Source organism: Hyperoodon ampullatus, assembly GCF_949752795.1.
Source record: "Hyperoodon ampullatus genome assembly, chromosome: 6".
NCBI lineage: Eukaryota > Metazoa > Chordata > Mammalia > Artiodactyla > Ziphiidae > Hyperoodon > Hyperoodon ampullatus.
In genome coordinates this window covers 62,049,732-62,077,212 of record NC_136919.1, presented here as the reverse complement: position 1 = coordinate 62,077,212, position 27,481 = coordinate 62,049,732, and the positions used below count along the sequence as shown (strand labels likewise).

General features: G+C 41.1%; 1 protein-coding gene across 3 annotated transcripts in view; it reads right to left on the bottom strand.

The window, feature by feature from the left end:
* Positions 1-27,481, bottom strand: part of TTC39B (tetratricopeptide repeat domain 39B) — a gene marked incomplete at its 5' end in the record, with an annotated part of 127,765 nt that overhangs the window by 83,214 nt on the left and 17,070 nt on the right. For all 3 annotated transcript variants that reach the window (XM_079707242.1, XM_079707240.1, XM_079707241.1), the window contains one exon: positions 10,395-10,429. In XM_079707242.1, coding sequence (XP_079563368.1) covers positions 10,395-10,429 — 35 coding nt within the window. The remainder of the gene's footprint in view (positions 1-10,394; positions 10,430-27,481) is intronic.

The following is a 27,481-nucleotide window of genomic DNA, read 5'->3' as shown; positions in this document are numbered from 1 at the left end:
CTAAGAGTATGACAGCTCATTTACATAAACTTCAGATGGAAAGTGAGTCAGCCCAGAGTTGAGTAACAGCAAAGGAGTCATTGACAATCAGCACAGTGCTTAGTACGCCCAAACAATTGGACATTACCTAATTATGTATGTACGGGTTGATTAACACAACCAGCTGTCATCATTAAAAAGAAGAATAAAAACACATCCCAAAAGATCCTTTAACTCACTCTCCCTTTGAACAATCACAGCAATATCATTGTGTCCTATACTTGCTAAGTTCTCAGTAAATGATGGCTGGATTTTTTTTAATGCACTGCAAATCCTTGCAGTTTACTTTGAATATTCATTTATAGTTTCCAATTAGTACATTAATTCAACAAATGTATTAATTCGACAAATACATATTGAGCATCTACTATACGCCAAGCACCGTGCTTGGGTACAGGGTGCACGACGATGAGCAGAAGAGAACAGTCCCGGGGCTTCCCTGGTGGCGCAGTGGTTGAGAGTCCGCCTGCCGATGCAGGGGTCACGGGTTCATGCCCCGGTCCGGGAAGATCCCACGTGCCGCGGAGCGGCTGGGCCCGTGAGCCATGGCCGCTGAGCCTGCGCGTCCGGAGCCTGTGCTCCGCAACGGGAGAGGCCACAACAGTGAGAGCCCCGCGTACCGCAAAAAAAAAAAAAAAAAAAGTAAGACAAGGGGCTTCCCTGGTGGCGCAGTGGTTGAGAGTCCGCCTGCCGGTGCAGGGGACACGGGTTCGTGCCCCGGTCTGGGAAGATCCCACATGCCGCGGAGCGGCTGGGCCCATGAGCCATGGCCACTGAGCCTGCGCGTCCGGAGCCTGTGCTCCGCAACGGGAGAGGCCACAACAGTGAGAGCCCCGCGTACCGCAAAAAAAAAAAAAAAAGAGAAGAGAACAGTCCCATCCTCCTGGTACTTCAAGAGTCCAAAGGAACAGGCAGTCAAAAACAAGTAAAAAATAACTACAAAATGAGAAAGGGTGTGAGAGGAACAAACAGGATGCCAAGATAGAGGAATGAGGAAGGAGTAACCTATCAGGTGAAGTCATTAAGCAAAGTGGGAGGACATAGCACCTGAGAGCTGAGGATGACCAGGAAGAAGCTCTGGGAGGAATGGAAGGGAGTCGCTCTGGTCAGAGAGGCCAGATGCACAAATCTAGGGCAGCAAAGGTCTAGCTCAGTCAAAACCCTGGAAGACGCTTCTGGCTGAGGGCAGAGAATGAGGGTGAGTGGAAGCAGTAAGTGGGGACCTGACCTTGACCTCAAGCCTTGCGGGCTGAGGTAGGTTGGAGTCTTCATCCTCAGAGACATGCAAACTCATGCACAGATTCTAAGCAAGACAGTGACATCATCCAACTGAATTTCTAAAAGGATTTTCTAAAAGGATCACTCTGTCCTGAATCAAACAAACCTGCTGTTAATAAATTATGAGACAACTGGGAAATTTGAACACTGACAGGATATTTGATGAATGTTGTTAATTTTTTAGGTGTGACAACAGCCTTGTGATGTTTTTAAAAAGAGACCTATGGGCTTCCCTGGTGGCGCAGTGGTTGAGAGTCCGCCTGCCGATGCAGGGGACACGGGTTCGTGCCCCGGTCCGGGAAGATCCCACATGCCGCAGAGCGGCTGGGCCCGTGAGCCATGGCCGCTGAGCCTGTGCGTCCGGAGCCTGTGCTCCGCAACGGGAGAGGCCACAGCAGTGAGAGGCCCGCATACCTCAAAAAAAAAAAAAAAAAGAGACCTATGTTTTATATGCATACTAAAATACAGATACAGTGATGCCATAAAAGGCTTATAGATTAGATAATAGTTCTGTTTCAATGCAATTTCCTGACCTTGTTATCTGAACGGTAATTACGTATAAGAGCACACTTTTGTTTTCAGGAAGCACATACTGAAATATGTAGAGGTAGAAATAAAGTATATTGTCTAGGATATGATTCCAAATAACCTGGGGGTGGATTATAGATGAAAAAAGATCGGCCTTGAGTTAACAGCTGTTGAGGGTAAGTGGTGAGTATACAAGAGCTCAGTTTACTATCCTCTTTACTTTTTATATATGTTTGAAATTTTTCATATTAAAATTTTAAAATAAGGTAACTTCGGCTGTTGTGTGGAGAATGCGTAGGATGCAGTTGGGAGGGTGGAAGAATAGAGAACAAAGGAAGCACGAAAACACATTGGGGGCTCTTAAAGTAATCCAGGCAAAACCTGACAGCACCTCAAGCTAATGTAACAGAGAGGAGAGAGAAGTAAACAGATGGGAAATAAATGTTGGAGGTAGAAATCATCAGACTTGGTAGTAGGGAAGTTAAAGAAAAGGGAAGGAATCAAAGATGTCCACCAGGCATCTGGCTTGAGCAAGTGGGTGGAGACATTTACAAAGATGGAGAAGCCTGGGAGAAGAAACGGTTTCGGAGGGATGAGGGAGGCGGCCACCAAGAGTTCACTTTGAAACACAGAAATTAAGGCATTTGGGGGCGGGGACTTCCCTGGTGGTCCAGTGGGTAAGACTCCACGTCCCCAATGCAGGGGCCTGGATTCGATCCCTGGTCTGGGAACTAGATCCCGCATGCATGCCACAACAAAGATCCCGCATGCCACAACTAAAACCCAGTGCAGCCAAAATAAATAAATATTAATTAATTTTTTTTTAATTAAGGCATTTGTGAAATATCCAAGTGAGTGATCAAATAGGCAAGGATTGGACCTATTTCCCATGACAACTGTTAAGGTAGTCCCGGACAGAGTAGTAGTCATGCCCAGAAGGCCACTCTTGGAGGAGGTAAGGAAGTCAGTACTGGGAGCAGGGCTTCTCTGACTTGCAGGCACAACTTGGGTGTTGCTATCTGGGGTTGAGTGATGGTCAGAGAGGCTCCTGAGCCTGCAGAAAAGGGAACCACAATGACAAAGGCCCTGTCCATAAGGGTTTACGGGTCATTTTCCATTCATTTTGCCACCAACACCACCAAGTCTTCCACCTCCCCTGGGCCTCCTTGGTCAAATGAGACAATTGGACCAAAGGGTCACTAAGAAGCTTTCCTTTGAGCTTAGGAAATACTGTCATTCCTCCTTAGAGTGAAAGGAAGCATTCATAGAATATACATACCTTAACTTAAAATGTGCATACACGCTCCCTACCCCCCCCCATAAGCTTATATAAAGAACTACTTATTGTGGAAGGTTCCAATACAATGGTGGACCATTAAAGAAGACCTAACAGTACAAAAGAAAATACACAGAAAAGCAATTCAATACAGGGAAAAGACGCTCGGGATGCTGCTCACTCTGGGCTTTTTAGCGAAATTTATTTCCATTCACTGTATTCCATGGACTCTATAACACAGATTTTTCATCATGTAATATCACCAAAACCCAGATGTATCTTAAAATCAAGAGCAACTTTGATTGCCCTAGATCAAAGTTAAATTCTTAGGGAAAGGATCCACATTTGCTTCTGCCAGTTACCTGAAGGCAAAACCAAGCTGATCCACTTAAAATTAAATTACCTGCTTGAAGTTGTTTGGGCCACACAGGTACCTAATATTCAGACCACAAACTAGCTTGTGACTGAAATTCTGAGAGTGCTAAAAAGTTAAACACAGGATTCCCATACAGCCCATCAGTTCCACTCCTAGGTATATATGCCAGAGAATTACAAACATGTGTCCACACAAAGAACTGTGCACAGTTGTTTATAGCAGCATTATTCACAACAGTCGAAAACTGGAAAAAACCTGATTGTCTATCAACTTATGAATGGATAAACAAAATGTGGTATATCCACACAGTTGAGTATTATTCAGCCCTAAAAAAGAATGAAATACTGACACATACCACAACATGGATAAACCTCAAAAGCCAGACACAAAAGAACATATATTGAATAATCCTATTTTTATGAAATGTCTATACAGACAAATCTAGAAGCAGAAATTAGATTAGTGGTTGCCTAGGAGTAGGAGTGGGAAAGGAGAATTACTGTAAAGGGGTGCGGGGTTTCTTTTTTGGGTGATCAATTTTTTTTTAATTAGATTGTAATGATGGTTGTACAATTCTGTAAATATAATAAACTCCAATGAATTGTAAATTTAAAACAGGGATTTTATGGGATATAAATTCATAATGTGATAGAGCTATTTTTAAAAGTTCCCAGGGCAGAGAATCTCAAGAGAAGTTTTTTTCCCCTCCCTACCTAGTACCAAGATTGAAATACACACATTTCCTTACTGTGTATTCCTGCATGACAGTTTTATTTTTCCCTTCCCTTAGGCAAAGTCAACTGTAAAACTCTCCATTGTGTTTTTCTCCTTCCTCAGTGGTATATACAATGTCAGCGGCATCTTAGATCCAATGAAATAATTAAGTGCCAACCTGGTTAAGAAAAATCAGGTTGAGGTCGGGGCAGAGAGGTGCCCCTCCAGACCTGAGCAACATTTGGATTACCTAGACAGAGAAGCTGGGTCAAGGAAAAGATCACAGAAATATGAAAATTAATCTCACTCTGCCTGTAGTTACTAGTTATAATTTAACCACTATGAAGAAAAATATTAACTAGATGTTTTTCAACTGCCATTCACCAAATATCACCCTAAGTAACCTTAAAACAGACAAAACTATTGCACCATAATTAACTGATCTAAACTGATGGGGGGTGGGGGGGTTGCCTTAAAAGCTTTACCTCATTCTAACCTACAGTTTGTAGTTCAAAAGAGAAGGTGTGAAGAAGGACAAAGTCCATGAGAAATGTTACACTACAAAATATTTTTAATTCTACTGTAAAGCTTCTTATCACCTGACTAAAAACGTCTGCCTCTTTCAACTTCTAGACATAAGAACAAATTCACCGTAGTTCCTGCACGTAAACACATACATCCCATTGCCTCAGGACTTGATCAAACACCTATGAATTTCTATATAAGGATAAATTCAAAATTTTAATAAGGTACTATGGAATATTAAGAGATCACTGCTGAAAACATATTAAACCTGAATCTGCTCTAACAGTCTTTGCACATAAATTTGATGTCTCCTCTGACTTCTCTAAACTATCATAAAAAGAAAATCTTGATTAAGTAGTACCCAACCAGGCCCCCCAGTTAATTAGATTTTTGTGCCATGGCCCACTGTGGTTTTTATGAGAAAGAGGTTAATTGAAAACACTACCAATTCACTTGATTCCAAGCAGTTAGTCTACTCTCCTCACTAAACGGAAGCCAGGAATCCATGGTGACCCAAAATCTCTTGTGTCCACAGGTGTCCCAGGTAACCCTAGTATCTCTCAAAACCCAAAACCAATGCCAGCCACTCCGATCTCCCAACCAGAAACAGCTCTTTGGAAACCCTGGAACATTTTATTTATTCTTCATATGTCATATCACTTAATTCATGAACAGACTTTATACCCACCACTACATTTTCAGATATGGTAGTTGTGTACAAACAGTGGGCAAGAAGGATACCCAGTCATCAGAGCACCAAGAAGCACATACCAGTATGGAATTGTTAAATCAGGGAGCCAGAGACTAAGGCAGAGCTAATCTTCTAGCAAATTTCTATAGGCCATGAGATGGGTCTAATGTACGGTTCCTCCCTGAGAGATTACCTCCTATGCTAAACAAGTCAGAAACTTCATAAACAATTTTTTAATTTTTAGAAAGGACATGTTCAATGTCCCACTAACTGTTTTATAAAAAAAAAAAAAAATCTCTAATTTTCCCTCCAGTTCTAAACGTTAGAGATGTTTGTACGATCTATCAGCTTGTAAATCTAGCAACTTCCCCAAACAGTTAATCACTTAAAATAACACAATTGTTACACAAAGATCCAGAACTAGGAAAATCTACATCTGTGGTGGTGAATTCATTAAGCAGAAAAGGAGAGTAGGAGATAATTTTCTTTTGTGGAAATACTTTACGGCCTCCCTCATCTGTTCACTTGCATCTTTTCATTAGAAATTCAGGAGAAAGTATTCACAGGAAGAAATTAATCACCAGGTTGGCAAGAGGACCACATCCTGCTACAGAGAGGTGGAAGCGTTGCTACCTGCACATAAAACCAAAATATGCGGCTCAATCAGCATACGGAAAAAGAACTTGACTGATTTCAGCAGCTAATGGATCACAAGAGGAATGTCGTGGCATCGTAAATTTAATAAGAGGGAACGAGAGAGAAATTTTGGCAAACCCTGAAATTAGGACAAAATAGAAGTTCACATAAAAAACTGAAGAATGGGCTTCCCTGGTGGCGCAGTGGTTAAGAGTCCGCCTGCCGATGCAGGGGACACGGGTTCGTGCCCCGGTCTGGGAAGATCCCACATGCCGCAGAGCGGCTGGGCCCGTGAGCCATGGCGCTGAGCCTGCGCGTCCGGAGCCTGTGCTCCGCAAGGGGAGAGGCCACAACAGTGAGAGGCCCGCCTACCGCAAAAAAAAAAAAAAAAAAAAAAAAAAAAAAAAAAAAAAAAAAAAAAAAAAAAACTGAAGAATTTTTTTACAATTAAAATATACTTGTAATCAGAGAGAAAACATACATAATATTTTAAAAGAAAAATCTTGAATAACAGATTACTTCAGTAATATTTTTAATTTCAGAAAGGGTCAGTAATACAGGAGACATAGTACAGTAACATCACATTCTATGTTATGGAATAGAGAAACATCCAAGAGAGCTTTCCCTGTGAATGAAGCACATCCTACTAACTTTCAAATGCTGTTTGAAAACATTTTTACTCATTTTGGAATTTTCTTAACATGTGTGATACAAGTCTCTACCCTCTTAAATAGAATATACTAGATATAATTTAAACTTTTTCCAATGTCTCAGAGACAGCAATATGAACATGCTTTTCTCAGTGGAGATTAACAGCATCCAAGGTGGGGGAGTAGTATACTACCAATATTTACAGAGCACCTACTATGTGTTTATACCCATTTTCACATTTAAATTAAATTTCATTTTATCTTCCCAATAAATCTGTGAGAGGATAAAGAAACTGAGACTTAGAAACTGTCCCAGAGGGACTTCCCTGGTGGCACAGTGGTTAACAATCCTCCTGCCGGACAGGAATAAAGATGCAGACGTAGAGAATGGATGTGAGGACACAGGGAGGGGGAAGGGTAAGCTAGGACGAAGTGAGAGAGTGGCATGGACATATATGCACTACCAAATGTAAAATAGATAGCTAGTGGGAAGCAGCTGCATAGCACAGGGAGATCAGCTCGGTGCTTTTCAACCACCTAGAGGGGTGGGATGAGGAGGGTGGGAGGGAGACGCAAGAGGGAGGGGATATGGGGATACACGTAGGCATATAGCTGATTCACTTTGTTATACAGCAGAAACTAACACAACACTGTACAGCAATTATACTCTAATAAAGATGTTAAAACAAATAAAAAATAAATTAAATTTTAAAAATTAAAAAAAAAACAGTTCTCCTGCCAATGCAGGGGACACGGGTTCGATCCCTGGTCTGGGAAGATCCAACATGACGTGGAGCAACTAAGCCCGTGCGCCACAACTACTAAGCCTGTGCTCTAGAGCCCACGAACCACAACTACTGAGCCTGCGTGCCACAACTACTGAAGCCCATGCACCCTAGAGCTTGCACACCACAACTGCTGAACCCACGTGCCGCAACTACTGAAGCCCGTGCGCTCTAGGGCCCGCGTGCCGCAACTACTGAGCCTGCGTGCTGCAACTACTGAAGTCCGCATGCCTAGAGCCCGTGTTCTGCAACAAGAGAAGCCACTGCAACAAGAAGCCCGCGCACCGCAACAAAGAGTAGCCCCCGCTCGCCGCAACTAGAGAAAGCCCGCGTACAGCAATGAAGACCCAAAAGCAGCCAAAAAAAAATTTTTTTTTAAAGAAAAAGAAAGAAACTGTCCCAGATCTCCCAGGCAGTAAATGGCAACTGAGACTGGTGCTCAAGTTCACCTGTCAAGTCCAAGGGCTTGACTCACCAGAAAGGTACATCTTGTTGTGTGCACCTAAACTAGGTAAAACCACACTGCTGTGCTTTGGAGTTCTATGACTGTATGTCATATTTACTTTCTTCTTTCCCTGCCATTTTTTGCTACTATCAACAAACTGGCTTCTAAAACCACCTCCTCGGGAAGGGGAAGCTGGGACGAAGTGAGAGAGTAGCATTGACATATATACTCTACCAAATGTAAAATGGATGGCTAGTGGGAAGTTGCTGCATAGCACAGGGAGATCAGCTCAGTGCTTTGTGACTACCTAGAGGGATGGGATAGGGAGGGTGGGAGGGAGGCTCAAGAGGGAGGGGATATGGGGATATATGTATACGTATAGCTAATTCATTTTGTTGTACAGCCGAAACTAACACAACATTGTAAAGCAATTATACTCCAATAAAGATATTAAAAAATTTAAAAATAAAAATAAATAAATAAAACCACCCTCTCACCATACCTCTTAGAACTCTGGCAAAAGTATGCCAAAAAGCATAAGTGTACTTACATTCATTATAAATAGACTCTGGATGGAATCCTCTACTACAAGTAAAGGGCAAGATTTTTAGAGCATGAGCTCTAATACCTACTTTGGCTACCCTTTCCGGCTTTGGGCTCTATTTCAAAGAGGTAAGGTTCTCAATTAGGTAAAGTATTACTATTATGTGTTGCTACAACTAAGGTGAGAGAAGCAAGTACCAGGGACATTTTGGCAACATTGAAAAGGAAACACAAAACTGTTTAAGAAACAGCCTTAGGTGTCACAAGAAATAATGCACATCAGAAAACTAAAAGAACTAAACTAAACTAAGAACTAAACTAAAAGGTTTTAGTTTTTAAAATCCTAATCACAATTAAGTTTTTTATTCACATACATATTCAATGACATAAACACTAAAACTTTAGGACAATATAAAAATTTGCAACTCTAACATAAAAATAGCAATTAAGGGAAAGTATCTGTAGCAAATAGGACAAAATATGAAGGTGTATATATATTTTAAAGTTCATAAGTATGTAAAAGAAACATTGAGAAAAAAGTTAAATAGGCAAAAGAAGACTAGAATTCATACAAAAGGAAATGCAATGGACTAAACAATGATTATAAGAAAAAAAATTTGGGGGTGGTGTGCACCACATGGCTTGTAGGATCTCAGTTCCCTGACCAGGGAATGAACCCAGGCCACGTCAATGAAAGCCTAGAATCCTAACCACCAGGCCACTAGGGAACTCCCAGAAAAAAATTTTAAGATAAAACAATTAGGTATCATTTAAGCAGCAAAATGGTTTCAAATAATACCTAGGGATGATAATGCTACATTTTAAACCACTTCACTTCTACGCAGTTCACAGCCGTGCAAACTGGTGAAACCCTTTTGAAAGTGCTGGGGACTGGATAGCGTTCTCCCAAATTTCACATGTTGAAGCCCTGATCCCCAGTGTGATGGTATTTGGAGATGAGGACTTTGAGAGATAAATCAGGTTTAGATCAGGTCCTGAGAGGGGGGCCCTCATGACTAATGCCCTTATAGGAGAAGACCCCAGAAAGTTTGTTCTCTCGCTCTCTCTCCCTCTGCCATGTGAAGACACAACGAGAAGATGACCATCTGTAAATCAGGAAGAGAGCTCTGACCAGAACCTAACCACACTGGCACCCTGATCTCCGACTTCCAGGCTCCAGAACTGTGAGAAAATAAATCTCTGTTGTTTAAGCCACCCAGTCTACGGTATTTTATTATGGCAGCCTGAGCTAACTAACACAGAAAGGCAACTTGAGAAATATCACATTAAGAATAAAAATATTCATTCCTTTTAATCCAATAATTCTACATGGGTGAAGTTAACCTTTTGGAGATATTCAAAAATATGATAAAGCTATACACATTAAAATGTTCACTACTTAGTTTTAAGTTTTTAAACCAGTGAAAAACTAAATATCTAACAAAGGAGAAATGAATAAGTAAATTGCGATCTTCCATTTGATCTAATATGATGTCATTTAAAATCATTACAAAAATTATGTAGGCTTATAGGAAATGCTTATAATAAAACTAAGTGCAAACCAAAAGCAAAAATCTACAATATGAGGCTAACCATGTAAATAAATATGGGCAAGATGTAAAAGGGTTAGCTATAAATAAATAAAATTTAATTTGTTGGAAAACATTTTTTCTTTCATTTTAGTTTAATTAAGGTTACAAGAAATAAGACTCAAAAATATATTTGATAGTAACTTTAGACACATCCTTTCTTAAGCTTAATCACATCCTAACTGTTAAATTATGGAGAAGTGAATTTTTCCAACAATAGCCACTACACTCAAAAAAATGAAAATGAAATATTTACATTTCTTATAAGAAAACCATCAATTTTTCTCTACTACATACATTTTATTATGTTACTACTTACATAGAGAGAGTTTCCAAGGCATCTTCAAAGATGTCCTGGGGGGGGAACAAAAAACACAATGAGTTTCTCAAGAATCAAGAAATTTAAATAGAAAAGAGAGAGAGAGAGAGAGTGTGTGTGTGTGTGTGTGTGTACTCCCCGTGTGTGTGTATTCCCCGTGTGTGTGTGTACTCCCTGTGTGTGTACTCCCTGTGTGTGTGTGTGTGTGTACTCCCCGTGTGTGTACTCCCCATGTGTGTGTACTCCCCATGTGTGTGTGTGTGTACTCCCCGTGTGTGTACTCCCCGTGTGTGTACTCCCTGCCTGTGTGTGTGTGTGTGTGTGTGCACGTGCACCTCTCGAGGCCGAGTGGGGACAGTTTGGGTGGGCTGCAGTGGAACCATTCCACTTAACTCTTACTAATGGAATTCCTTTCAGAGAAACCAACACATGAATTCAAGTGAGGTTTAATTTAGGGTTGGTTTTGTCACTAATAAGACGAGTAAGCTACTCAGCCAGCAATCAGACTGGGCGAATCTGAAGAGAATGTGACTCCTTCAGTGGGGTCTTCACTCCTCAGTCTCATCCAACCCAGAAGCAGAATAAAACAAAGAACAGGACCTGCCTGATTCAGTCGTCTCTTTCTCCATGGCTGGCCACGTTAGCACGTCTGGGCCATCGTGTCACGTCTAACTCCACTACCCGCCCAGCAAGTCTCCCTGTCACCAGCCTTTATCTGTAGCATACAGGGCGGCCCTTTCCTTCATGCCACTGGCCTGTTCAAAATCTGCAACAGGAGAAAAACCCAAACACACACACATACACACATAACACACACACACTCACATCTGCTTACAAATCCACACATGCACCCCACTCTCATACACACTGGCTCATACACTCACAAGCTCACCCCTAAACTCACAGTCATACACACACACAAACACACATACACTCACTCACTCACAAACTCACACTCACACACGAAGCTCCCTCACAGCTGTAAATCAAATCCAAGCTCCTCATCCAGGTATTTGGGACCCACCATAACCTAGTCAAACCTTCAAGGTCTCCTTCTCTCACATCCCTACCACCTTCTCCACAGCCAAGCACAAGGACCTCACTGGTCTCCCTACTCCCAAGCTTGACATCTGCCATTCAGCTCTTCACGCAGCAGCCTCAGTTATTCTTTCCTTTCCCTTCTTTTTAATAAGCTCATACCATTCCACTGCTTTAGACCTCTTTAAAAGCTTTCCATTGCACTTAGAATAAACCCAAATTCCTTCCCATGATCTACAAAGCCCTAAATGACCCTGCCAGCCTCTGTCCACCTCTCCACCCACCAGACTCACTCCACTTCAGCCAAAGGTCTGTCTTTCTGGTCCAGGCACAAGCCAAATTCATCCCACACCTCTCTGCATTGTTTCTCTTTCCTAGAATGTTCTTCACTCAACTCTTCCTATGACTGACTCATTCTCATCCTTCCGTTTGCAGTTCAGAAAGCCACCTCCTGAAAGAGACCACCTCTGATAACCCTAATTAAAATTACTAAGAATAGCAGCTTACTTATAGTTTCCCATCATCTGATTTCTTTCATTCATAATACTTATCATAGTCTCTAATCACCTTATCTGTTTCCTTGGTTACAATCTATCTCCATTAGGGCAGGTTCTCATTTATCACGTTTACAGAGAAACCGCCAGGGCTTGGCACAGAGCTGTTGCTCAACGGCTACATGTTGCATAATGAATGAATGAATTGAGCCTGGACCATCAAGGCACTGATCACATCACCTCATTTACAGATAGGACACAGAAATGAGGAAGGAGGGTTACAGAGCTTTTCCCTCATGTGACCATTAATATTGAACAATGTATACAACATACTGATTCTGCATTTAGGCAGGAAAGGAAAAAAAAATGTGTAAATACAAAAAAGAAGAAACAACATTATAAGTAGTGGCAGAAGTGAGTTTAGAATATGGGATCCCTGACCTATTGATCTATATTAATACCATACTCTGTGAGGGAGGCACAGTCAAGGGCAATTCTTTCTTACTCTTCACTCTCCAGAAATTAGTGATTGGAACAATATCAGAAGACTTCATCATTTTGAATCACAGTTCAGTGTCCCACGTGCCAGCACACAGGTTTATTATGTGAGGGGATGTGGAGAAGGGGAGAGACGAATACTCTCCAGGAATACAGATCTGGTAGTGATGACCTGTTACTTGTGCCAGACACCAGCTCATGGTCCCTCTGCCATCCGCTAACCCCACCTGGGCCGACCTGTACCGGGAAGGGGGAATGCAGAGAGCATGCTCCTCGGAGCTTCTGTGCATCCAACCCCTTCCTCACAAACCTCAACCCAGAGCAGGGCTCACAGCAGACGCTGAGATACTGAGTGGGCTTCAGAAAGGAGAACTCGGGAAGCCAGTTTTCCTTTTAAAAGGAGACAAGGATAATATTTACACTTAAACAAGTAATACCCCCATCCCCACCTCAAAACAAGAAACACTAAGTTATATCCAGTAAGAAATCATCTTCACTTGAGGAACATCTCTCCATTTTGTCATATGCAGAGGGTTCTCTAAATAAAGCATTCTGTACAATGTGGTAACCAGAGTTAACAATACTACATTATATATTTGAAAGTAGTTGAGAGTAGATCTTCAAAGTTCTCATCACACACACAAAAAAATTATAACTATGTGAGGTGATGGATGTGTTAACTAACCTTATTATGGTAATCATTTCACAATATACGCATGTATCAAATCGTCAAGTTACATACCTGAAACTCACACAATGTTATTGGTTAACTACATCTCAATAAAGCTGCTGGAAATTTTTATTTAAAAAAGAATGTTAGGGCTTCCCTGGTGGCGCAGTGGTTGAGAGTCCGCCTGCCGATGCAGGGGACGCGGGTTTGTGCCCCGGTCTGAGAGGATCCCACGTGCCGCGGAGCGGCTGGGCCCGTGAGCCATGGCCGCTGAGCCTGCACGTCCGGAGCCTGTGCTCCGCAATGGGAGAGGCCACAACAGTGAGAGGCCCGTGTAACGCAAAAAAAAAAAAAAAAAGAATGTTAAAATCTTTTTTTTTCCATTTAGATGAATAATAAAAATTTAAGAGAATGCCTCTATTAGTAATGGGGAAAATCCACCAGAGTTCTAGGATATTATTCTAATAAACTAGAGATGAGAAAGAGAGAGAGTGAGAGAGAGGAAGGAAGGAAGGGAGAGAGGGAGGGAGGGAGGGAGAGAAAGAGAAAAGGAGGGAGGGAGGGAGGGAGAGGGGGAGAGAGAAAGGAAGGAAGGGAGGAAGGGAGGAAGGGAGGAAGGGTATTGACTTAAAAAAATGCACAATGTAAGAGTGGCAAGTTAAGTTTGATTTGGGGCAACATGAGGACTGCAGCCCAGGAGACAGCATTTCAGATAACTGAGAAACTGCTCCAAGGAGGCGAGGGGAGGAGCCCTGATATATAGGAGTTTTGCAACAACGGGCAGGTAGTCTGGAATGGCAAAAGATTATTGTTAATTAAAGAAAACCAGATATCTCAAATTAAGGAATTTAGCGCTTTCGTATGTATGGGAAGATGCAAGGGTCTGGGCTCGCTGAAATCATTCCTTTGATATGCACCTCAGGTATCTGTGGCCAGTATCCTGTATTTTCACACCCTGAGTTTCCTCAGGGCTCACCACAGGGAGTGGCTTCAGTCTGATGGCTGCTAGATGGCAGGTATTCTTTTCAGCCCTGAGTTTCCTCAGGGCTCACCGGCTCACACTGGAGGGCTGCAATCGTTGATGACTGTGACATCCTTTGTTTATTGATAAGGCAGGAAATACTCCATTTATAAATATTCCACTCCATTTATAAATATTCCACTTATCAAGGGGAAGAAAACTTTGTCTCTGAAGGTCAGACAAAGGGTGAACTTTTTTCACTTAAGAAAAAGGAAAGGTAAAGAGAAGAACTAAGATTTAACGAGTGCCTATCATGTGCCACGCACTTTACAAAAGCTCCTCCCAATTTGCAGCAAGCAAATCCAGTCGCAGGTAACTACCTGCCCAATACTACACAGCTGACAAGTGAAGGAAGTGAGATTCACCCTCAGATTTCTTTAATGCCAAAGTATTTTTTTCAATGTTAATAAAAAATATCCAAAACTTGGAGCTAAGGCAGTTGGGCAGGAGTGGAGAGTGGGTGGGTGAGGAAGGGGCGGCGTATCTCTGCAGGTCATACTGCATGTTGTTGCACAAATCTTCCCAAGGATTCCTGAATTCTCTAGGAGAACTTCCTTGTGTTTGAGACTTTGCTATTTACTATGAGATTAGAAACTGGATACTGTGAGATGACATGTTAGCTTGCAGATTTCGGAATGGAGAGAAAACCTCAGTGATTAGTTTTATAGCCCTGTAGGCCACTATCCAGTTTTACCTGTAGCCTAGCAATCTTAATCTAACACTGTTTTTGTTTTAAGCCTATAAATACCCAGTTCCACAAATACCCGGAGAATCAGTTTACCACTTCACTGTTTTCCTCGTTGATAGGCTAAATAAAATTTCTACACATTCACTTTATATCTTTATGAAAGTCATATTTCTAATTTTTGGAAATTATACTTTTAAAACATCTTTATTGGAGTTTAATTGCTTTACAATGTTGTGTTGGTTTCTTCTGTATAACAAAGTGAATCAGCTATACGTATACATACATCCCCAATATCCCCTCCCTCTTGTGTCTCCCTCTCACCCTCCCTATCCCACGCCTCTAGCTGGTCACAAAGCAGCAAGCTGATCTCCCTCTGCTATGCAGCAGCTTCCCACTAGCTATCTATTTTACATGTGGTAGTGTATATATGTCCATGCCACTCTCTCACTTCGTCCCAGCTTACCCTTCCCCCTTCTCGTGTCCTCAAGTCCATTCTTTAGGTCTGAGTCTTTATTCCTGTCCTGCCCTAGGTTCATCAGAACCATTTTTTTTTTTAGATTCCACATATATGTGTTAGCAGATGGTATTTGTTTTTCTCCTTCTTACTTACTTAACTCGGTATGACAGATTCTAGGTCCATCCACCTCACTACAAATAACTGTTTCGTTTCTTTTTTATGGCTGAATAATATTCCATTGTATATATGTGCCACATCTTCTTTATCTGTTCATCTGTCAATGGACACTTAGGTTGCCTCCATGTCCTGGCTATTGTAAATAGTGCTGCAATGAACATTGTGGTACATGACTCTTTGTGAATTATGGTTTTCTCAGCGTACATGCCCAGTAGTGGGATTGCTGGGTGGTATGGTAGTTCTAGTTTTAGTTTTTTAAAGAACCTCCATATTGTTCTCCATAGTGGCCATATCAATTTACATTCCCACCAACAGTGCAAGAGGGTTCCCTTTTCTCCACACCCTCTCCACCATTTATTGTTTGTAGATTTTTTGATGATGGCCATTCTGACCGATGTGAGGTGATACCTCATTGCAGTTTTGATTTGCATTTCTCTAATGATTAGTGATGTTGAGCATCCTTTCATGTGTCTGTTGTCAATCTGTATATCTTCTTTAGAGAAATGTCTATTTAGGTCTTCTGCCCATTTTTGGATTGGATTATTTGTTTTTTTGATATTAAGCTGCATGAGCTGCTTGCATATTTCAGAGATTAATCCTTTGTCAGTTACATCATTTGCAAATATTTTCTCCCATTCTGAAGGTTGTCTTTTTCTCTTCTTTACGGTTTCTTTGCTGTGCAAAAGCTTTGAAGTTTCATTAGGTCCCATTTGTTTATTTTTGTTTTTATTTCCATTTCTCTAGGAGGTGGGTCAAAAAAGACCTTGCTGTGCTTTATATCAAAGAGTGTTCTTCCTATGCTTTCCTCTAAGAATTTTTACACTGTCTGGCTTTACATTTAGGCTTTAATCCATTTTGAGTTTATTTTTGTGTATGCTGTTAGGAAGTGTTCTAATTTCACTCTTTTACATGTAGCTGTTCAGTTTTCCCAGCACCACTTATTGAAGAGGCTGTCTATTCCCATTGTATATTCTTGCCTCCTTTATCAAAGATAAGGTGACCATATGTACATGGGTTTATCTCTGGGCTTTCTATCCTGTTCCATTGATCTATATTTCTGTTTTTGTGCCAGCACCATATTGTCTTGATTACTGAAGCTTTGTAGCATAGTCTGAAGTCAGGGAGCCTGAATCCTCCAGCTCCGTTTTTCTTTCTTAAGATTGCTTTGGCTATTCGGGGTCTTTTGTGTTTTCATACAAACTGTGAAATTTTTTGTTCCAGTTCTGTGAAAAATGCCATTGGTAGTTTGATAGGGATTGCATTGAATCTGTGCATTGCTTTGGGTAGTATAGTCTATTCACAGTGTTGAGTCTTCCAATCCAAGAACATGGTGTATCTCTCCATCTGTTTGTATCATCTTTAATTTCTTTCATCAGTGTCTTATAGTTTTCTGCATACAGGTCTTTTGTCTCCCTAGGTAGGTTTATTCCTAGGTATTTTATTCATTTTGTTGCACTGGTAAATGGGAGTGTTTCCTTAATTTCTCTCTCAGATTTTTCATCATTAGTGTATAGGAATGCAAGAGATTCCTGTGCATTAATTTTGTATCCTGCTACTTCACCAAATTCATGGATTAGCTCTAGCATTTTTCTGGTAGCATCTTTAGGATTCTCTATATATAGTATCATGTCATACCTCCCACACCATATACCAGTCTCTCTAAGTCCCAACCCCCAGCTCAAATTCTATCCCTTTCCTGCTGCTGCTTTGGGGAGAACATTTCCTCTCTGGATTCCTATCAGCACCACTAGGTTTGGTACCTGATCTACAGGGAACTGCTAGTCAACAGTCTCCCACCCAGCATTAAATATCCCCACATACATTCCTCACAGAGCATAACAAGATTTTTCTACCTCTGGTCTCTTTGCTTCTCCAAACTCACCATCAACTTCCCAAAGCTTCATCACTGCTAGTTTTCACTTCCCCAGTGATTACCACAGCTGGTTTCCCTTAAACCTCCCAGTACTGTGTAGGCATACCACATGAACTCCAGTTGAAACACATATAGTCAGAGAAGCATCCAGAGTCCTTCCGGTTTAAGGAAAGTAACACAGGAAAGCTCATGCTGCTGACAAAGAAGATGTGTTCATAGGAAAGCCTCAGTGTTTAGTTCTGTCCTTGAAGGCTGCTGCATTGGCCCCCCAACTCCCATGCCGAGGCCAACCTTGAGGAGCTACTATGCTTGGGCATAAGTGTAATAAATATTTATTTGCGCCACACCTGGCTCCTAAGCATACATTGCCTCAAACGGTACCTGACTTTCTCAAGAGTCTATCTTGACTCCTGGCTGCAGTCAAGGGCCATCTGACTCCTTTTGAATCCACTTTATAACCTAACACAGTACTCTGCACTTCAAAGACTCTTAGCAGATGACTGTTGGCTGACTGGCTGACTGAGAACCCTTGTCTTGAGATAGGAGGTCCTTACCTTGACAGTTTCATTTTGCAATTCAGCAAATGGGCTAACCCTGTTAGGTGAGAGATTCCTGGGTGGGGCGGCGGGGGACACCTTCCAGATGCAAGCTAGCACTCCAGGGCTTGCTCCCTGCTAGGTGGGGAGCCTGAAACCTACCCCCTGCCCCCAGAGGGATGGAGGATCCTGGACACACAGAAACAGACACAGAAGTGAGGAAAGGGAATAGGGGTGCTGCATCAACTGCTAAGGCTTTTCTAAACAATTTTCATCTTAATTTGTTAGCTTTGTAACATTCTGAGTAGCAAAAATGCATGCAAGTGCCTTTAAGTGACAGCAGGTTCTTAATAAATGTTTATTTCTTTAAGAATCTTAAATAATGGAGATACTAATGATGAAGATGTTTATATTATTTTTATCCCTAAGGGGGAGAGGCAAAGAATAAAGACAACAAATATGCAATTAACAGCAATAATTTAAGTACTCTGTATTAATTTCCAAAGAGACCAAATAGATTTACAAACTTTTCAGGCCTCCCCATCTGAATTTTAATTCACTTTGTGGTGTGAAAAGAAATATTTATGTGGCAAAGATTACTCCAAGAAGGAAGGGGGAGTAGGAAGGAACGTGATAAAAATTAAAATGAGATACTGCAAATCCAAAAAGTCGAATCACTTCTCTATGACCTCTTCCTTTCTCCCCTTACCTCCTTATTCTCCTCCTCCTCATCTTCCTCCTCTGCCTCTTCCTCTATTTTTCCCTCTCTCCTATGGATGACTTGAATGGGTCTGAGAGCTGAAGTCCCCACGTTCTCATTTAACTGTTGTTCTTTAGGGAGGGATGACAAGGTCTGATGGGGCTCTGTCGGCTTTTACGCAACATTCCATTTGATGACTAAGGAAGCTGTGTGTTTGGTACCATGGACTCAAAGAACCCCAGAGCTGCTGAGAACTCTGACAACTCTGACAGATTCCACGCCTGGCTCTGGGGCACATCTGGACTATTCCCAGGGAGATGAGACATGAAGAGGGTGCCCCAGCCTCGTGCAGGACTAAGGCAGGGATTAAGAGCCATGGGTATTGTGGCCCTAAGAACCGCAAACACTTCTCTGCATGGTATTCTCCCCTGGTCAATCAGTGTGTCCAAAATGGAAAACAAGACTGACACCAGTTGTTACACTTTACCATTATCTTAGTGACACACCAGGAGTCTTCCTCAAATATTGGATGTAAATCTTTTCACACATAAAAGGAAAAAGCACATTGCTAGTTAAAGGAATCATATGGGAAATGCATAAACTTAAGTGACATCATTTCCTACTATAACTTCAATAAAGTGCTGATTTTTCTAAATCAGGATTAATTAATTTAAAATACACCTTTATTATATATCCATGAAGTGACCCTTAGAGCAAAATTGGGGCAAACAACTTTTTAATATATGCACCCTGAGCTCATGTGTCAAGGAGAATTTTTAATCTGCTCACATCTGCTATCCATGGCCTTTAAACTTTCTAGTTGCATTTTACAGCCTGCATTTTTTAAAAGTTCATATTGTAGGAGGGAACAGCAGTGCCCTGAGGCTCTCTGGAGCCAAATGTAAACCTCGGCTTCAGTATCCCCATTACTTCATCTAAAGGGTACAGACACCACTTATACCTCCCCTTGAAGGATTAACATCAAAACTTAACTGACCCACAGAGCTCCTAATGAAAGAGAAGGAAAGCGACGAGGGCCCATACACTAGAGACCCCTCACACCCCTCGTCCCCACCGGGCCCTTGCAGTGAACAAAATGTGACCTTTCCAAAGTTATGAACAGAATTCTCAAAAGTAGCAGACAAAAAAGAAAAAACATGACACAGAGTTCATCTTCCAAATCTGCCCAGAAGGTTTACAAAATCTAATTTTTTGGATACGCTTACAAAAAAACCGGAAGTTTTCTAACATTATTCAAAAATAGTTTTTAAATTTCAGATAATACAAATAGTAAAAATCAGCTGCCAGGGGCTTCCCTGGTGGCGCAGTGGTTGAGAGTCCGCCTGCCGATGCAGGGGACACGGGTTCGTGCCCCGGTCTGGGAAGATCCCACATGCCGCGGAGCGGCTGGGCCCGTGAGCCATGGCTGCTGAGCCTGCGTGTCCGGAGCCTGTGCTCCGCAACGGGAGAGGCCACAACAATGAGAGGCCCGCGTACCACAAAAAAAAAAAAAAAAAAAAATCAGCTGCCAGAAGAAAAAAATGTGTGCCTGAGAAATTTTTATTTTAAACATTCATCACTTGAGATTGAAAATGATTTCACACATTCTCCAAGTACAGTATTAACATAGTTCTCTAGTTTCTCTCATGCCAGAGAAGTACTCCAATATTACCCCATAAGTCCTGTCTTTTTTTTCAAAGCTTCATATTTACCAAAACTCGCAGGTCTGATAGTGAAAATAGGAGATATACAGTAGTAGTCACTCCATTAGGAAGGATTACATTGAACACAGAAATAAAACTGAGCATATTTTTACTAAGCCACTATTACGTGTTGGTGAGTTAGGTTTTATTCAAAAATTCGCTTAAGTGCATTTCCAACATAGGACAGTGGAAAACATAAATTTAGGCCAGGAAGCTAAACCTGTCTGGGTCTGAATCTCAGCTCTACCCCAACCCTGGGAAGGTCTAGCCTTCTGAATCCTCCTCCACTGACTTTCAAGAGCCTATCTTAATGCCCTGGCTGAAATCAAGGGCCATGACACTCCTTTTGAATCCACTTTGTAACCCAACACAGTACTTTTGCACTTTGCAGACTCTTAACAATGGGGATTCCAACCGCCTCCCCAGATTGTTGGAAGGATGCTAGTGAGTTAATGGCGTGTAAAGATCCAACTCAAAACAGGCTCAATAAATACAAAATATAATTCCTGAGGATACTAACTTCTCAGATATGGGATGAATCAGTAGATTCACAGAGACAGAGCTGGGATCCCTCCCTCACTGTACTTCCTCAATAACTCCTTCCCACTAAAGATTCTGCACCCTCTTTTGGAAGAGAGAAAAAAGGCTGAATGTGGGAATATTTATTGCAATAAATACTCAGAAATGTTAACTGTCTTTACTTCTCCCATCTTGAAATGCCTTTGTCTCCTATCCTTTAATGCCTGGACTCTTCCAACTCAGTGGGTGACTCAGCACAATAAAGATAACTTATGGGCACAGAGCCCAGGACCTCAGCTCACTGGGGAACAGTGACCTTGGCCAACACAGTGTGACCTTGGTTAATATATTCAACCTCTTGGGGCTCTAGCCGCCTCATGAGTAAAGCAAAGAGGTTGGTATAGATGCCATCCCTTACTCAAAACCCTAAATTCTCTGAATTAAACACAAATCCTCCCCAATAAGGTGGCTGTTTGTCCATCACACATGCTAAAATAAAGTCCCTCAGGGAAGGCTGACATCCAGAGGGACTGCACCTAAATGCAGTGCTGCTGCTGGTGGGAATGTGAATTGGTACAGCCACTACGGAGAACAGTATGGAGCTTTCTTTAAAAACTACAAATAGAACTACCATATGACCCAGCAATCCCACTACTGGGCATATACCCTGAGAAAACCATAATTCAAAAAGAGTCATGTACCAAAATGTTCATTGCAGCTCTATTTACAATAGCCTGGAGATGGAAACAACCTAAGTGTCCATCATCCGATGAATGGATAAAGAAGATGTGGCACATATATACAATGGAATATTACTCAGCCATAAAAAGAAACAAAATTGAGCTATTTGTAATGAGGTGGATAGACCTAGAGTCTGTCATACAGAGTGAAGTAAGTCAGAAAGAGAAAGACAAATACCTATGCTAACACATATATATGGAATTTAAGAAAAAAAATGTCACGAAGAACCTAGGGGTAAAACAGGAATAAAGACACAGACTTACTTGAGAATGGACTTGAGGATATGGGGAGGGGGAAGGGTAAGCTGTGACAAAGCGAGAGAGAGGCATGGACATATATACACTACCAAAAGTAAGGTAGATAGCTAGTGGGAAGCAGCCACATAGCACAGGGAGATCAGCTCGGTGCTTTGTGACCGACTGGAGGGGTGGGATAGGGAGGGTGGGAGGGAGGGAGATGCAAGAGGGAAGGGATGTGGGAACAGATGTATATGTATAACTGATTCACTTTGTTATAAAGCAGAAACTAATACACCATTGTGAAGCAATTATACTCCAATAAAGTTGTAAAAATAAATAAATAAATAAATAAAAATAAATGCAGTGCTGGGCTTTCAAAGCCCTATCAGTTACACTAACTCAATCCTCAACAGCCAGCTAGTATGTTAAGTACCAGGCAAAGCAGTTCATACAATGACTCTTTGGAATTTCTAACAACTTCTAGCCAAGCACAGAGAAAACGTGAGAATTAAAAAGAACCACCAGATGTCACCCTCACAAATAACAAATGAACTGGACAGCATGACTTTAGTTTCTGCTAACATATAGAGAAGCATGTTTTTAAAAAATGAAACAGTTAACTTTATGAAGGGGGAAATATTTTCCTTTCTGCACCTCATTATAAATATGGAGTTGAGTTGCAGCTTATAGTAGGGGTAAAGTTCTAAGGCCAGTACTTAAAAGGAAAATCACGTAGAGTCAAAATTGACATTGACCAAATACTTTCAATTGCCATTATTATAGAGTTCACATGGTTTTGTATATAACCTCAGAGAGGAATGGGCATGTACAAACACAAAATGTGTACAGCAATGTATGGTGTGTAATAAAGAGTATATATGCAAAACAAGTCTTTTTACAATGGTGTATTGTTGAATTTGTTTAACATAAATGAGCAAATTATTTTACTCGCCTGTACATAGTCCTCAGTTACTATTTTTATGATTGTAAAATGAACCTTGGCAATCACTTAATAAGTCACGCACTCCTGTCCTCTAGTACCAGCCCTACCTAATCTATAGTAAACAGAGGAATATCTAGGGCATACTATTTTTGCAGGAGAATAATTTTACACAAAACAAACAGCAACAAAGAGAATCAAGAGACTGAGTTTTAACATTTTAAACTGCTTAATTTTGAAACCATCATGAGTAGAAGTATTTTTAAATTAAAATGAAGAGAGCTTGTACTTCTTCCTATGAATAAATAACCATAAATTCCATTTATTAACACCCAGGCACTCTGTTAGACACTTAGATGCTTATTTCCAATTCACAAACAATCATAAAAAAAAAAATTTCACCTCTACTATTACTACTACTACTACTATATTCTGATAATAATAATAAAAACAATAATAAAAGGTAATACCATTCATTGCCAAACACTGCTCTAAATTCTTAAAGTGCCTTAACTCATTTAATCTTCATAATGACCCTATGAGATAGGGCTATTATTATATCCAAATAAGGAAACTAAGACTCATGGAGATTTAACTAACTTATCCAACATCTCATAGATGAGCCTCAGTTTTTTCATCTGTGAAATGGGAATAATGCCACTTAATTTACAGCACTGTTTTGAGGTTTAACTGCGATAACGTATTTAATGCACCCGGCTCCGTGTTGACACAACACTAACAAATCATTTCTTTTGTTATCATTAAAGTGGTTCTACAGCTGATAGTCTTCAGTGCAGCCTAAGGACAAGCAAAAAGAAACCCCTTGCATCATCTTATTTGACCCTCAAACTTTCCAACTATAACAGAAAAATGGCAGAGTTAGCATTCCCTTACTTGTAGCTCGGTTCCAAAGTAAATGTCTTAAAAAGAGAATCTCATCTCAATATGAGTGCTGGGAAGAGGCAGTTCCTGAAGAATAAGGCTTCAAAGGCAAACTCAAGCTGAGAAAGCCCATAATGTGGGAGAGATAAGGTAAGACTTGAGCTCACATGCTCAGAATCAACCTCCCTGGGTTCAAATCAATTTCACCACCTACTAACTCTATGACCTTGGGCAAGCCTTCTCCTTTCTTGTACCTCAGTTTCCCATCTCACTGGGTTATTCACTGATTAAATGACACAAGTGCAAAGCACACAGTACAAAGCACCCAGGACAAGACACTCATTATCACTATTATTGTTGGGATTTGACTCTCCTAAAGGCACTAGTGAGTGGTACTAAGTGATGCAGCCTGGAGAAGGTTGGGGAGTGGGCAGGGCACAACACTTTGCACTAGGAATTCTAAATTCTGCCCCACCCCCGTGTGACATGTCCAGGTGTCCCCAAAGACATCCGATCAGTCCACCACCACAGAGGTCAGCCAACTACAACTCATGAGCCAAATCCAAGCTGCTGCCTGTTTTTGTAAATAAAGTTTTATTGGAACACCGCCACTCTCAATCATTTACATATTGTCTATTTATATATTTCCTGTTACACCCGCAGAACTGAGTAGTTGCAAGTGAGACGATATGGTCTACAAAGCTCAAAATATTTACTATCTGGTCTTTTACAGAAAAAGTTTGCCCACCTTTGCATAAATGGATAAACCATCAATTTTCCTTCCCTACCCCGTTAGATATTTTGAGAATAGAGTAAGAAACAGATGTGAAAAATCTAGAAAATAGTAGGAATTATTTACCCAAAAAACTCACAGCCTTCAAGCTTCAAATTCAAGGGGGAAAAAAATAATGCTAGAACATGGGTTTAGAGTCCTACCAACAGCTCCATCACTTCTTAACTATGTGTGGCTTTGGGCAAGTTACTTGGCTTCTCTAAGATTCATACTCAACACTGTAAAATGGGAATAACAGTAATATCAAATTTGTGGGATTGAAAGAATTAAGTGAGCTGTATGTAGGTGTCTGGTCCATAGTAAGTATTTGATAATGTCAGCTCTCATTAAATGATTACTTTCATTGTTATTACTGCAGGAGAAAGTTTTATGTCCAAATACTGGACCACTCAGACAGTACTTTCCCTCCCAGGGTACATACTCTCATGAGAACTATAGGTGCTAGCAAAGCAGAGATGCTGAGAACTCTAATCTGTTCTTTTGGGGGAATCTAAGAGACAAAAGGCTAAAACTTCGATATATTCATTTCTTTCAAGACTAAATTCTCCTTCTCTCCCACCAGCACTCCCCCCTCAACATCAAGAAAATTTCAGCAAGAAGCTAAATGCATACCTACACATTTGTATTATGTAGAGAAATAAACTTTATACTGTAAGACAAAATGACTAAATCAATCCCATCATATGTGAAATGCTGACAGTTTGCTTCTAACAAGAAGCAATTAAATATAGAAACTTATTCCAAAATAGCAGAAGGGGGCTTCCCTGGTGGCACAGTGGTTAAGAATCCGCCTGCCAATGCAGGGGACATGGGTTCAATCCCTGGTCTGGGAAGATCCCACATGCCACAGAGCAACTAAGCCCGTGCACCACAACTACTGAGCCTGTGCTCTAGAGCCTGCAAGCCACAACTACTGAAGCCCATGCGCCCTAGAGCCCACACACTGCAACTACTGAGCCCACCTGCCACAACTACTGAAGCCCGTGTGCTCTAGGGCCCACGTGCCACAACTACTGAGCCCACGTGCTGCAACTACTGAAGCCCACGCTCCATAACAAGAGAAGCCAACACAATGAGAAGCCCACGCACTGCAACGAAGAGTAGCCCCTGCTCGCTACAACTAGAGAAAGCCCACGGGCAGCAATGAAGACCCAATGCAGCCAAAAAAATAAATAACTAAAATAAAAAGAATGCAGACATGGACTCCTGTACACGTAGGAATTTATTTTGTGATTCCGTTAAAATTTAAATTGGAGAAAGAATAATGAATTATTTAATAAATGATGCTGAAGAAATTGGTTATCTATTGGGACCAAAGTGAAAATAAACCCATATGCAAATTTCTAGGTGCATTAAAGAGATAAACACAAAAACAAAAGATGAATGTATGCAGAATATTTTTCAAAGTCTTGAAAACAGGGACAACCTTTCTAAATAAGACACAAAACCGAGAAGCCATAAAGAAAAGAGTAAAAGGTTTGGCTACATAAAAATTTGAAACTTCCAAGACAAGCAAATGGCTAGGAGAAAATATTTAAGGCACCATAAACAAGCAAAAAAATTATTATCCATAATATATAAAGAACTCTTACAGATCAATAAGAAAGAGACAAACAACCAAAAGAATCATAGATGAAGGGTATGAAGAAACTGTGCACTGGAAAAGAAAACCAATAGCCAATAAACTTGGAAATGTGCACCTAAAAAGTACTATTATTTTGTCCATAACACTGGCAAACTTTTTTTTTTTTTTTTTTTTTTTTTTTGCTTTACGCGGGCCTCTCACTGTTGTGGCCTCTCCCGTTGTGGAGCACAGGCTCCGGACGCGCAGGCTCAGCGGCCATGGCTCACGGGCCCAGCCGCTCCGTGGCATGTGGGATCTTCCCGGACCGAGGCACGAACCCGTGTCCCCTGCATCGGCAGGCGGACTCTCAACCACTGCGCCACCAGGGAAGCCCTGGCAAACATTTTTTAAATTGATAATATCCACAGTTGGTAGAGATGTTGGAAAATAGAACGTATACTGTTGCTACAGTCTATTTAGAAGTCAGTCTAGCTGTATTTATTAAAAAATTTTAATGTATACACAGCAATATTACTTCTAGGATTCTATACTATTAAAATATACACATGCACAAGGGTCCATCTATTATGGTACACACTGTATTGAAACAACCTAAATGCTCTTCAACAGGGAACTAGTTAAATAAATTATGGTACAATTATATTATCTAACTCTCTCCCGTCGTTAGATAAAAAGTAAAGCAAACAGTAGAAATACCTCCCAGATATATTAAATGGAAAGCCTGTTCCTGGGAAAGGGGTATGGTATAAGATCCCATTTACGTTAGTCAAAACTCAATGCTGATTTCTGCTAAGCATGGGCAGGGAAGGAATGGTAAAGTGAAAGATCATGTTGTGGCTTCTGAATGACTTAAATCTTTTACAACAGGAATGCTTTGATGTATTGCTTGAGTAATGTAAAAAAGAATGAACAATTTGAACAATATAAAAAAAGTTGAAGCATTTATTTTGCAATAAGTAGATCCAACATACCTACAGAAAAATTCAAGCACAATAAGGTAAGATGACATTTCAACTAAACTGCTTCATAACCCAGATCCTTTTGTGCCCAGTATAAGTGAAAAGCACTTTCTGTTTCTAGGAAACCGTTTTTTTGTTTTTTGTTTTTGGTCACGCCACGTGGCTTGCAGGATCTCAGTTCCACGACCAGGGATTGAACTTGGGCCATGGGTGTCAAATCCTAACTGCTAAACCACCAAGGAACTCCCCCCCCAAAAATTTTTTTAACTTTAAAAAAATGTATTTATTGGGCTTCCCTGGTGGTGCAGTGGTTGAGAGTCCGCCTGCTGATGCAAGGGACACGGGTTCGTGCCCCGGTCCGGGAAGATCCCACATGCCGTGGAGCGGCTAGGCCCCGTGAGCCATGGCCGCTGAGTCTGTGCGTCCAGAGCCTGTGCTCCGCAACGGGAGAGGCCACAACAGTGAGAGGCCCGCGTACCGCAAAAAAAAAAAAAAAAAAAAATTTATTTGGCTGCATCACGTCTCACTTGCGGTACGCAGGACCTTTACTGAAGCGTGCAGGATCTTTAGTTGT